This window comes from Schistocerca americana, chromosome 3 (genome assembly GCF_021461395.2).
Source record: "Schistocerca americana isolate TAMUIC-IGC-003095 chromosome 3, iqSchAmer2.1, whole genome shotgun sequence".
Taxonomy (NCBI): domain Eukaryota; kingdom Metazoa; phylum Arthropoda; class Insecta; order Orthoptera; family Acrididae; genus Schistocerca; species Schistocerca americana.
The window spans coordinates 894,831,381-894,844,669 of NC_060121.1; the positions used below are offsets into that span (position 1 = coordinate 894,831,381).

The window sequence follows — 13,289 nt, forward strand, 5'->3', positions numbered from 1 at the left end:
GTATTTATTGGATGCATTGTGTTTATTTCATATTTGTGTTTGACTTTCTTGTTGCGTCTATGTATTACAGGTGAGCCATACCCATTGTTTCTAGCTTTTTGTTTGATTGCACTCATTTATTTTTCGTAGTTTCTTTTGTTGAGTGGAATCCTTTTTATTCTTTATAGTATGTGTCTTATTGCCGCAAGCTTCTGATTTTGGGGGATGATGGCACAAAGATGTGTTTTGTTCAGTTGTGATTAGACAGTCCCAAAATAATGATTGGTAACATACCACAATATTATACGCAACAGAGGACGACATGACTGCGAACGTTGAACATCGCCTACAAAAATTTACTCACTGTAATTGTGACTAGAACAGTTACATCTGGTTCTTTTGTCAAACTTTGGTTCCACAGTAAATTCAGTGATCGTGTCTAAGAGGGTAGAACACACTGCAATTGAAGTGCCCAAGTAACAGGGAAGAATACTATATTAAGTCCAATGAACATAATACAATAACACTATTTCTTGGGACGTGACTTGCACTACTTGGTTCAGGTTGACAGTACAGGAATGAGAACTAGATGACTGCAGGGTGCTCAATGAACGACAAAGGCTGAAGTTTATGAGGCAGTCAGCGATGGTGAGTGTCAGGTGCTCGAGGATGGACGAAGTCTGTGGAGGCCTTAGGTAGTGGTGAGCATTCGGTGTTCAAGAATGGATCTACTGCATGGAGACCGTACAGGGCAGTGGGCACTGGGAGCTCGAGGATGGATGTACTCCATGGAGACTGTTGGTGAAGGTAAGAATTGGGTGCTTGACGGTGGACGTAGTCCATGGAGGCAGGCGGCACTGAGCACTTGGTGCTCAATGATGGATGTAGTTCATGGAGGCCACAGGCTGCACTGCGTGTCAAGTGCTTGATGATGGATGCAGTCAGTAGCGGCTGTAGGTGGCAGTAGAGTGTCAGGTGCTTAAGGACAGACGTAATTCATGGAGGCCAAAGGTAGTGGTGAGTGTCAGCTCTCGGGGATGGACTTGGTCTGTGAGGAGCGTAGGCAGTGCTGAGCATCGGGTGCTTGAGGATCCATGTAGTCCATGGAGGCTGTGACCAGTGGTGGTCATTAGGTGCTCTAAAATGAGCATAGTCTGTGGACACTGTGGTGAGAGACTCCTTGTTTATTCAGCAATGAGAACTCCGAGTGATCAGTTGTGCAGCTGGATTAAGCCCAGAGTTCGAAGACTACTCAGGGAAGGAATTCCAATAGAGGAGCCACTAGGTGTGATCGGTGTATGCCTGAGTGTAAAGACTGGCTGCATAGTGGTGGGACGGCGACCTAACTACCCACATGAGGGAAGGATACTGTGGAGGCACATGACTCGCAGAAGCGAGTTAGTGGCGTGATGGCATTGCAGTTTATGGCGGAACTTCAATGCTTACACCTCCAGTGGAGAGCCTGGGACCACGGGGTACTGTGGCTCCTACCACTGGTTCGGCTGGAAACAATCTGTTGATGTATTGTTTTCGTGTGATCTCCAGAGGAAGAGTCGCAAGCAGGCAGGATTGTAACAACCCATGCTACGTGGCTATATGGTTGTGACCATGTTGCAAGGTGGGAGGCTGGAGACTAACGACACTCCTGTTAGTGTAGTGTTTACAAACAACAATCTATTAAACGAAAGGGGGTATAAAATTACTAACAATTTTTAAGGAAAAAAATTGCCTTTGTTTCCATTTTACCGATCCATAGAAAATCTCCTTACAAAGCTCGCTTTAACATTTACATATGGTGTTCTATCCTGTGCAAGCCTCATCTCCAAGTAACTACTGCAACCTACATCCTTCTGAATCTGCTTACTGAATTTATCTCTTGGTCTCCCTCTACAATTTTTACCCCCACGCCTCCCTCCAGTACTACACTGGTGGTCCCTTGATGTCTCAGAATGTGTCCTACCAACTGATCCCTTCTACTAGTCAGGTTGTGTCATAAATTTCTTTTCTCGCCAAATCTATTCAGTACGTCCTAATCAGTTACGTGATCTACCCATCTAATCTTTAGCATTCTTCTGTAGCACCCCATTTCGAAAGTTCATATTCTTTTCTTGTCTAAAGCGTTTATCGCCCATGTTTCACTTCCATATGTGGCAACAATCCATACAAATACTTCCAGAAAAGACCTCCTGACACTTAAATCTATACTTGATGTTAGCAAATTTCTTTTCTTCAGAAACGCTTTTCTTGCCATTTCAAGTCTGCATATTATACCACTTCTACTTCGGCCATCATCAGATACATGGCTTCACAAACAGCAAAACTCATCTACTACTTTCAGTGTATCATGTCCTAATCTAATCCCCTCAACAACACCTGATTTAATTGTACTACATTCCATTACCTCGTTTTGCTTTTGTTGATGTTCGTCTTGCATCCTCCTTTCAAGGCACTGTCCATTCCGTTGAAATGCTCTTCTAAGTCCTTTGCTGTCTTTGACAGAATTACAATGTCATCAGCAGACCTGAAAGTTTTTACTTCTTCTCTTTTGATTTTAATTCCTGTTCCAAATTTTTCTTTGGTTTCCTTTACTGATTGCTCGGTGAAGGGATTGAGTAACATTGGGGTATTCTAAAACCCTGTCTCACTCCCTTCTCAACCACTGTTTCCCTTTCACGCCCATCTATTCTTATAACTGCCGTCTTGTTTCTGTTCAACTTGTAAATAACATTTTGCTCCTGCTACCTTCAGAATTTCAGAGTATTCCAGTCAACATTGTCAAAAGCTTTCTCTTAGTCTATAAATGCTATAAATGCAGGTTTTCCTTTCCTTAACCTATCTTCCAAGATAAGACGTAATGTCAGTATGGCCTCATCTGTCCCTACATTTTCCAGAATCTTCTGTAAGGAAATAGTGTTAGTATTTGACTTGTTAAACTGATAACTCGGCGGTTTTCACACATCTCAGCACCTGCTTTCTTTGAAATTGGAACTATTATATTCTTCTTGAAGTCTAACGCTATTGCGCCTGTCTCATACGTTTTGCTCACCAGATGGAAGAGCTTTGTCATGGGTGGCTTTCCCAAGGATATCAGTAATTCTGACGTAATATCGTCTACTACCGGGGCGTTGTTTCGACTTAAATCTTCCACAGGTGCGTCAAATTCTTCATGCAGTACTGTATTTCCCATATTATCTTCCTCTATGTCCACTTCCCTTTCTATAAAATAGCGTTCAAGATCATCTCCCTCGTATTGACCGTCTGTACACTCGTTCCATCTTTCAGGTTTCCCTTCTTTGCTTAGGAGTGGGTTTTCCATCTCAGCTCTTGATATTGCTATAGCTGATTACCTTTTCTCCAAAGGTCTCTTTAATTTCCCTGTAGTGTCAACTACTTAATTGTGACCAAATAAATACACGTGTAATCTCTGCCCATTAGCGTCCTAAGTTTTCGCGCGCTCGCGGGCGCGCCCGCGCGCGCGCGCGCGCGCGCACACACACACACACACACACAAACACAATATTAATGTCTGTTTGTTTTTTATTATTGAAATAGTCTCAGTCCCACGCTGTGATGAAGGTATTTGGGAGATTTTCCTTGGTCGCTCCTGGCACGCACTGAAGCCCGTGGCGTAAGCTCCTCACCGGGACTGTAGGCAGAGTGCAGCACTTCTTCGTCCTCGCACTAGGAGGGAGAAGGTAGCGGGCACTTCACCTCCGCCACGTGTTACCCTACATTCCATCCCAGCCCTGGAGAGGATGCCTGGTACTCATCTGACAGTGGGCTGAGTGGACTTGCGGCAATCCTGGATGGACTGGAACGAGGGAAAGTCCCCGACCTTCTCCATGACTAAACCCATGACCACCAGAGCCGGATTCTAAGTGACAGGTCTGTTAGTGGGCGGGGAGGGGAGGGGGGAAGGGGGGGTGGCTTATCCAGTTGCAATATGGAGGCAAAAGTGAGGAGCCTTGAGCTGGTTTGTACAAGCTGGTGGTGCTTGTGGGGCAGCACATGATCTAACACAGTACTGGTGGTGCAGGTGACTGGTTGGTTCAGCAGCCGATGATGAGTGTGGGAAGAGATGCAGGGGGACTGGCTGGTGTGGCAGCTGGTAATGAGTGTCAGGAGAGATGTGTGCAGTGTGTGCTGGTGTGTGCAGTGGAGATTGTCCTCTATGGTGATGGTGTTGGAGGAGTGATTGGTGATTGGCGATGCAGGTGGACTGACTGATGTGGTGTCTGGCAGTCTGTGTGGTTACAGACGTGGGCAGTGGTGTGCTGGTGTGTGCAGGGGAGAGGCTGTCCTCCGGGGTGACGGTGCTGGTGGAGCGGCTGGTGCAGCGGCTGGTGGCGGGCGCCGGCAGTCTGGATCCGCGGTTCGCCGCTCGCTTCCTCGCCACCTTCGACACGGCCACGCAGCGAGCTCAGGTCAGTCACCGCATGTCCTAGCCACAACACACTTTCATTGCTCCACACCATATAGCTGCGGGACACCTTTGATTCTCACTGACGGACAACTGAGTTACAGGCCTACTTTGCCTATTTTCATTCACTGCTTTCATATGGCATCATATTTTGGGGAAATTCCTCATTAAGAGAGAAATTATTCATTGCACAAAAGCGTGTGATCAGAATAATAGCTGGAGCTCACCCAAGATCACCTTGCAGACATTTATTTAAGGATGTCGGGATATTCACAGTACCATCGCAATACATATATTCACTTATGAAATTTGTCATCCATAACCCATCCCAATTAAAAAATAACAGCGAAGTGCATAGCTGCAACACTAGAAGAATGGATGATATTCACTATTCTGGATTAAATCTCACTTTGGCACAGAAAGGGGTGAATTATGCTGCCGCAAAAATCGTTGGTCACTTGGCAAATAGTATTAAAAGTCTGACAGATAGCCAACCAACATTTAAAAGCAAATTAAAAGAATTTCTGAATGACAACTCCTACTCAATAGATGAATTATTAGATATTAAGTAGTAAAAAGTTAATTAATTAATTTGTGTAAAGAAACCTTATGTTAAAGTGACATGTTCCACGTCATTACAAAATGTCATATTCATGATCTATGGAACAAGGATGTATGTATGAATGTATACGGGGACGATCTGCTCACGCTCCTGATGGCAGCAGATACTCATCCTTTCGTGGGTGCAATAGGAGACAGGAAGCGTTAGATAATTATTCTGATTCATGACTGCTCGACAGCCACTTAAAACTAATCGATATTGGATGATGCAGTCTTCACTGCAGACATGTCCCTCTCAGAAGTAGATTAGATTAGATTAGATTTACTTTCATTCCAATTGATCCATAGTGAGGAGGTCCTCCAGGATGTGGAACATGTCAGAAAAACAACAATACATGACAAATATTTACAACTAAAACAAATAAGCTAATGTACCTTTCCACAGGTCCCAAGTGGAACGATCGTCATTTTTTAATGAACACTAAGAGTCATTTTACAAATACTAATGCACTGAATTTAAAATAAAAATGTTTTTTATTTATTTATAAGGTAATAAACATGTAATACAACTACTGTAATACTTATTTACAATGAACACATTACTGCACTGAAATGGTGCAGAAGTTAGATTATACTTACACACACACACACACACACACACACACACACACACACACACACACACACACATACACACATACACACATACACACACACCCACACACACACACACACACACACACACACAAATTTTCAATGAACACATTACTGCACTGAAACTGTGCAGAAGTTATGTTGTACTTATATACAAATCAGTTGGTTTTACTAAGAAATTCATCAATGGAGTAGAAGGAGTTGGCCACCAATAAATCCTTTAGGCTTCTCTTAAACTGAATTTCATTGGTTGTTAAGCTTTTTATGGCTGCTGGCAAGTTATTGAAAATGTGTGTTTCTGAATAATGCACACCTTTTTGTACAAGACTAAGTGACTTAAAATCCTTGTGAAGATTATTCTTATTTCTAGTATTGATTCCATGAATTGAGCTGTTGGTTTGAAAAAGTGATATATTTTTAATGACAAATTTCATTAAGGAATAAATATATTGGGAAGCAGTAGTTAGTATCCCTAGTTCCCTAAACAGGCTTCTGCAGGAGGTTCTTGAGTTCACACCACATATAACTCTTACTGCACGTTTTTGTGCCCGGAAAACTTTAGCTTGGCTTGATGAATTACCCCAAAAAATAATCCCATATGACATTATGGAATGAAAGTAAGCATAGTATGCCAGCTTTTTCATTTTTATATCCCCTATGTCTGACAAAATTCGCATTGCAAACAGAGATTTGTTAAGACGCTTCAGCAGTTCTGTGGTGTGCTCCTCCCAGTTGAATTTATTATCAAGCTCTAATACCAAGAATTTAACACTGTCCACTTCTTCTATCTTCTTGTCATCATATGTTAGACATATACTCTTGGCACACCTCTTACAAGTTCTGAACTGCATGTAGTGTGTTTTTTCAAAGTTTAGTGACAAAGAATTGGCAAGGAACCAGTGATTAATGTCCACAAATATTTTATTGCCTGATCTTTCTAAGACTGCACTTGATTTGCTATTTATTGCAATGTTTGTATCATTGGCAAACAAAACAAACTTGGCATCTGATAATGTTACTGATGAAAGGTCATTGATATACACAAGAAAAAGTAAGGGCCCCAAAATGGAACCTTGTGGGACCCCACATGTAATTAGTTCCCAGTTGGATGATGCCTGCTAGCTTGATAAATGTTTCTTTCCTAATAACACCATTTGTTTCCTGCCAGAGATATAAGATTTGAACCATTTTGCAGCATTTCCTGTTACACTATAATATTCTAGTTTACTTAAAAGGATATTGTGATTTACACGGTCAAATGCCTTTGACAGATCACAAAGTATACCAATTGCCTGCAATTTTTTGTCTAATGAATTAAGCACATTTTCACTGTAAGTGTAGATAGCCTTCTCAATATCAGAACCTTTTATAAATCCAAACTGTGACTTTGACAGTATGTTATTTGAGATAAGATGGTTATAAAGATGACTGTACATTACTTTTTCGAAAATTTTTGAGAGAACTGGCAACAGTGAAATTGGACAGAAATTTTATGCTATTTCTTCATCTCCCTTCTTAAACAGTCGCTTAACTTCAGCATATTTCAGCCATTCAGGAAATATTCCACTGATAAACGACTGGTTACACAGATAGCTTAATATGTTACTTAGCTCAGAATCACATTCTTTAATTAACTTTGTTGATATTTCATCATACCCACTAGATGTTTTTGATTTTAAAGATTTTATGATGGACATTATTTCTGTTGGGGTAGTGAGGGTCAAATTCATATTATGGAAGTTACTTGAAAAGTCTGGTCTAAGGTAATCCATAACAGCATCTACTGAACCTGACAACCCCATCTTTTCAGTAACAGTTATAAAATGTTTGTTAAAAAGTTCTGCAACACTATACACATCTGTCACCAATGTATCATTTACTCTTAATGCTATTTGATCCTCTTCATGTCTGGTTCTACCAGTCTCCTCCTTCACTATATCCCATATTGTCTTTATTTTGTTATCTGATATGACTATCTTTTCCTTGTAATATATTTGCTTTGACATCTGTATTACAGTCTTTAATATTTTGCAGTATTTCTTATAAAGTGCTATAGCATCAACATTGGAAATGTTTCGGATCGACAGATACAGTTTTCTTTTTGTTTTACAAGATACCCCTATTCCTCGAGTAATCCATGGCTTCTTTGTAGACTTTGCTCTAACCTTGGTAAGTTTTGGGGGAAAGCAGTGTTCGAATAAGGTAAGCACTTTATTAGCAAAAATGTTATATCTTTCATTCATGCCATGAGCACTGTAAACATCAGTCCAGTGAATTCTCTGAGGAGTGTCCTAAAATAATCAATTTTGGCTTACTGATCACCCTCTTGAGCTCAGATTTAACAGATTTTATATTCTGTCCAGTATTGACATTTAACAGAAGGAACTGCATGTCATGGTCTGAGAGGTCATTGACTATTGGTTTTGTGATATAATTTTGTTCATTGGACTTTTCTATAAAGATATTATCAATGGCTGTTTGTGAGCAAGTGGCTATCCTAGTGGGGTACTTTACAGTGGGAATTAAGTTGAATGATAGTGTTACTAACTCAAATAAGTTCTTATTGGGAGAGTCTTTAAGGAAATCTACATTGAAATCACCAGCAACCACTATTTCTTTGTTTTTGGTTGTTAAATGGGCCAGTAGAGCTTCAAGGTGGTTTACAAACAGATTAAAGTTACCTGCAGGTGCTCGATATACACTTAATATTATGAAGGATTTTTTGTGAAATTCTAATTCTGTTGCACATGCTTCCATATGCTGTTCTAGGCAAAATTGATGAATATCTATGTTCTTAAATTTATGACAGTTCCTGATGAATGTGGCAACTCCTCCTTTCTCCATTTCTGATCTACAAAAGTGAGATGCTAACCTAAACCCTGTAACACTTAAAAGTTCTATACCAGTGGTCACATGATGTTCAGAGAGGCAGATTATGTCAGCTGGGTTTGAAGACTCTAATTCATCTATGCAGATAGTTAATTCATTAACTTTATTTCTCAGTCCTCGAATATTTTGATGCAATAAAGATAGCTGACATTTCACATTGACTGAGTTAAAATTGGGTGGAGTTAAAAAATCTGCTGACAGTTGAAAATTCTTAACCAATGGCTGTTTATGCTGATGTAATAAGCTGGAATTAAGTTTTTTGATTTCTTTCTCAAACTGAAGGTTTGTCTCAGTTCTAACCTCTCTTAAAATTTGCTTTCTTTCTGTCCTCCCTACCCTAAAAAAGGGTCTTTTCTGAACCCTATAACCACTGGTATTTTACTACTCATGACAGTGCCTCCCCCCTTTAACTTTCCTGCTATTTCCCCAGCCAACTTACCCTTCCAGTTGAGGTGAAGGCCATGGCTAGTATAATCCCACCTACTGAGAGAATCAACAGGAACCACACCAATGTGTGACCCCGCACCCGACAGGAGCAGCCGTTCCAGCTCCAAATTAACTCTCTTGACAGAAGAGTTCAAATGAGGTCGGTCATGGCGCCCAAGAACAGATACAAACAACACTAGTATGCTTCGATGCTGATGCAATCTTCGCCAGGTCACACTCTATACTGTACCCAGGATCTCTGTCAATACTGTTACCTGCCCCACCCACTATAACCACGGTGTCTTCCTTAGTGAAATCTTTGCAAAGTGATCCTAAATCCTCTGTCACCTGCTCCAGACCAGCACTAGGTTTAAAAAAATTGGTGACCTGGTATTCTGATCCTAGTTCATCCTGCAAAAGATGGCCAACACCTCTTCCATGGGAACTACCTAACAACAACACTTTCTTTCTCTTTAGTGATTTCCCTACATTCTTACTTTTCAGTTTGCTGCTGAAAGTTTGTTGTGCCCTGCCTACACCTGCAACTGCTTGAGGCTTACCAGCTTCTAACTGAAGCAACAGGTTAAATCTATTTTCCACATTCACCACGAAGCAATCAGACAAAGTTGTAGGCCTGTTCCTCCTGTTGCCTGTTGCCACTTCCCACCTCTCTTTACCCTTCTCCCTCCTTAACCTGTCAAGATCTCCCCTGGCCTTGTCTAACTCAGCCTGAAGGGCGGCAATTTTCCCCTCCTGTTCTAGTATCTTCCTATCTCTACTACAAATCCTACAAAACCACTGATGAGTCTCATTTACTTCTCCTATTCCCACGCCACTACAGTCACCCACATGGAAAAAACTACAGCACCCATCACACCAAAGCCCCGACCTAACAATTCTACAGCAAGTCAAGCACTTTTCACTCATGATAAACGTAATAGTTTATTAAGAATAAGTCAGTTAAATTACAGATAAACACGAAAATATGGTTACACAAATTTGGCCTAAACGCAACTGTGTGTAAACAAAAACAAAAGTGCAAAGTTTCTGAAACAACAACTTAAACTTTACGCTACTTTCCGGAAATGCTACTTACATAATGAAGAGGTACGCTACGTTAAATTTCTGGAGAGAGCAAGGAACAACTAAACAAAATTCTATAGATTTGCTGCAGCAGAACGTAAACAGAAAATACGACTGTACGGTCTTTTCGCGTTTTCTGCTATATTACGCAAAGAAAAATGAAACCTTTAATGGTACACTTAAACGGCACACTAATACACTTATTTACCACGTAATCAGTACTAATCTATATGTTTTATAATCTAAAATGACTTATCTTTAAGAGAACACCAAAACTCGCGCTAGTCGCCTGGCTGCAGGGCTGCCAACATGTAGCCCGGATGTATTCAGGGAAAATGTCAGACGATAAAAATTTAAAAGAGTACTGTTGTTTTCATGGAGCCGTCATAGAAGCCATCCTAGTCCAGTCTTAGAACAATCAGTGGCACCTTGTATAATACATTCCTGTAGGCGGACTAACGTGTTTGTAGAAGCTTCCAGCAGGTCAATAGAAAGTTTCGGACAATGGCGTTCTTATGAAGGCAACGCATAGTTGTCACTGAGGCGATACGATATGTGATACAATATTCGATGTACCTCATGATATGATACAGAAGCAGTGCGCATCCGTGGAGTGCGTAGAGATATAGTTGAAGCAACTGTATCACATGATACACCAAGAGGGTAATTTCAGTTCATGTGTCATGTGTCTAAAAAAAATTGTTTTGTGTAGATGAAGCAATTATACATCCGTGTCTGTACTTCGTTTCTCAGTAAAACTTTTGCTTTTCGCGTAAAAAATTTAAAATCAGTGTTCTGCGATTCACCAGTGTTCTCGGCTATGCTATTTTTCTCATTCAGGTTTGATGAAACTACTCGGAAGAAAATTGATATTTTTGCATTTTCATAATGAACTGGTTTTCTTTTCGCTGTTGCCTACACTAATTGTGATACTTCGAAATTAAATAAAACACAAAGCAAAATTTTGAAAAGGTTGCTGTAAAAAAATGTAGTCGCTGGCCGATTTGTGTTGGGTGCATTTTGGGTAGTACAATTCTGTGTACTAAAGGTAACTGACATATCGAAATGGTTTTTAAGGCTGAAGGACAGTCAAACACCTCTTTGCAGACTCGAGTAATTACGTGGCCCACACGGGGAGCTACTCGTACTGGTGGCCGCCCTCCTGCCGCGTCTTGTCCTGTCTTGTCTTGTCTTGTGTTGTCGCGGCGCTGCAATGGGAACGCCGAGCGCTGTGCGGACAGCCGGACTCCACAGCGACGTGTCGTGTAACGTGTCGTGTCGCCTCAGCCAGAATCGCACCTGACGGTCTCATCCCATCTGAACAGCGCTCATACGGGGGTACTGCCAACATCTTCAAGATGTGGGCGCTACGTTGTTGCAACTTGGAACAGTTTTTCGCATTTGGAAAACGTAATTTCAGAAAAAGACTGCAGCACATTAAAAGCGAATACTATAAAAAAATATTGAACACTACTACAAAACAAGCTCGAAGCGAAACTGTGAAAAGTGTTTCCAGGCACTGTTGTACCGTGTGTAAACGTACGCCCAGAAAAAAGTACTCGTTGAGATGTGGGATTTCTTTCCTATAATAGCTATACTTATGCTGGCACCATCTAACGTAGGTAGCACTCATTTTTACACACCTTTCAGTATTTCTTTTAAAATATCACGAACTTGTGTGAACACACCTGGTGAAACGTGGCAATGTGCTGTCCACGAGTGACCACGCTTCAGATAAGCAATAGCTAAGAAGGGAAAGAAAAGAAGGGAAAGCAGAGAGGTGGAAGGAGTATATAGAGGGTCTATACAAGGGCGATGTACTCGAGGACAATATTATGCAAATGGAAGAGGATGTAGATGAAGATGAAATGGGAGATACGATACTGCGTGAAGAGTTTGACAGAGCGCTGAAAGACATTCATTTGGTTCACTTTTATGTAAGTTGCTTTTTCAACATACTGCTGTAATTTTGGTCTTGAACTATTTGTCCTCGTACTTTATACTATAAGTAAGAAATGATTGTTCAATATATTTTCTTCCTGTGACTCGTCATTTATAGCCCTTCTGTTCAGTTCAATAGTGATGTCTAGTTCTGTGGCTTGTTGTCCTGTCTCTCGTTTCACTACATTCCATATAGCCTTAAGTATGTTGTTCGGATGACCGATTTCTGACATATTGTGAATAACCCTTGCTTTTTTTGTACCCTTTCTTAGTAATTTTGAGTAGTTTTTATAGTGGCGATTACTGCAGGATCTCCTCTTGTCGTTGCCAGCAGATATATTTCCTTTCAAAAGATACTTTAATCACTCTAGTGACCCATGGTTCTTTTACATGGCTCTCTGATGCCCTTTCTGATTAACTTTTGTGGAAAACTATTTTTAAACAATGATATGAATTTATCATGGAATAGATTATATTTTATCTTAGCATTTAGCTCATTATGAATTTCATCCCAGCTCATCTCTTGTGAACTGTCCTTAAAAACGTTTGTCCTGGATTCATTAATTATTCTGGTTTCTACTGAGAAAATCCCCACTATAAGGCACTATTTTATTTATGCTAACTAACTGTGCATCACGATCAGAGGTAGTATTTGTCACTGGGTAAGCAGTTACTCAGCTTATGAATTAGGATCCTACTGCTTTTATCCATCCGTTTTGAAAATGAATTAAAGCGATCAAATTGTAATATCCAAATACTTTTTCCAGATAATTTTGCCTTTCGGAATCTTTTAGAAATCTACCGCACTACACTCAATGCAAATGTGCACGTCTTAAGTGGGGTACACTGTTAGAACAGTGCAGGTAGTTCGTACAAGTACACGTCACTACCAGGCATGTAAAGGAAAATAACTGCAGTTCTCGGTGATGGAAAGGTGCGTCAGTGTTGTACGAATTTAGTGCTCTAGCAGGGCGTGTGCGGTACAGAAGGCGTGGGAACAACGCCAGATGTTGAGCGATCACAGTGTGAGACAGCGTTACGAGCATCCGACTGAGTTTGAAAGAGGAAGCATTGTGTGTCTCCATTTGACTGGATGGTTGGCTCGTGCAATATCCAGATTTCTTGGGGCGTTAGAATGTCATAGTGGTCCGACGTTGGTCTACATGGGAAAATGAAGACAGGCAACGTTTTAGTGACCACGTTTGAGCGCCGCAGTGGAGGACCGTCCTTCTATGCACCAGCTACATCGCAGCCACTTCATATCTGCGCCTTCCATCTGAAAACAAGTAATAGACTTCCTGCAACATTTTTTGTCAATCCGCAGCCGGACGACTAA

General features: G+C 41.0%; 1 protein-coding gene across 1 annotated transcript in view; it reads left to right on the forward strand.

Moving 5' to 3' along the window:
* The window catches only part of LOC124606480, a 358,898-nt gene that overhangs the window by 118,795 nt on the left and 226,814 nt on the right, over nucleotides 1-13,289 (forward strand). Inside the window, exon 3 of the mRNA XM_047138463.1 lies at nucleotides 4,267-4,403. Within this exon, the coding sequence (XP_046994419.1) occupies nucleotides 4,267-4,403 (137 nt within the window). The remainder of the gene's footprint in view (nucleotides 1-4,266; nucleotides 4,404-13,289) is intronic.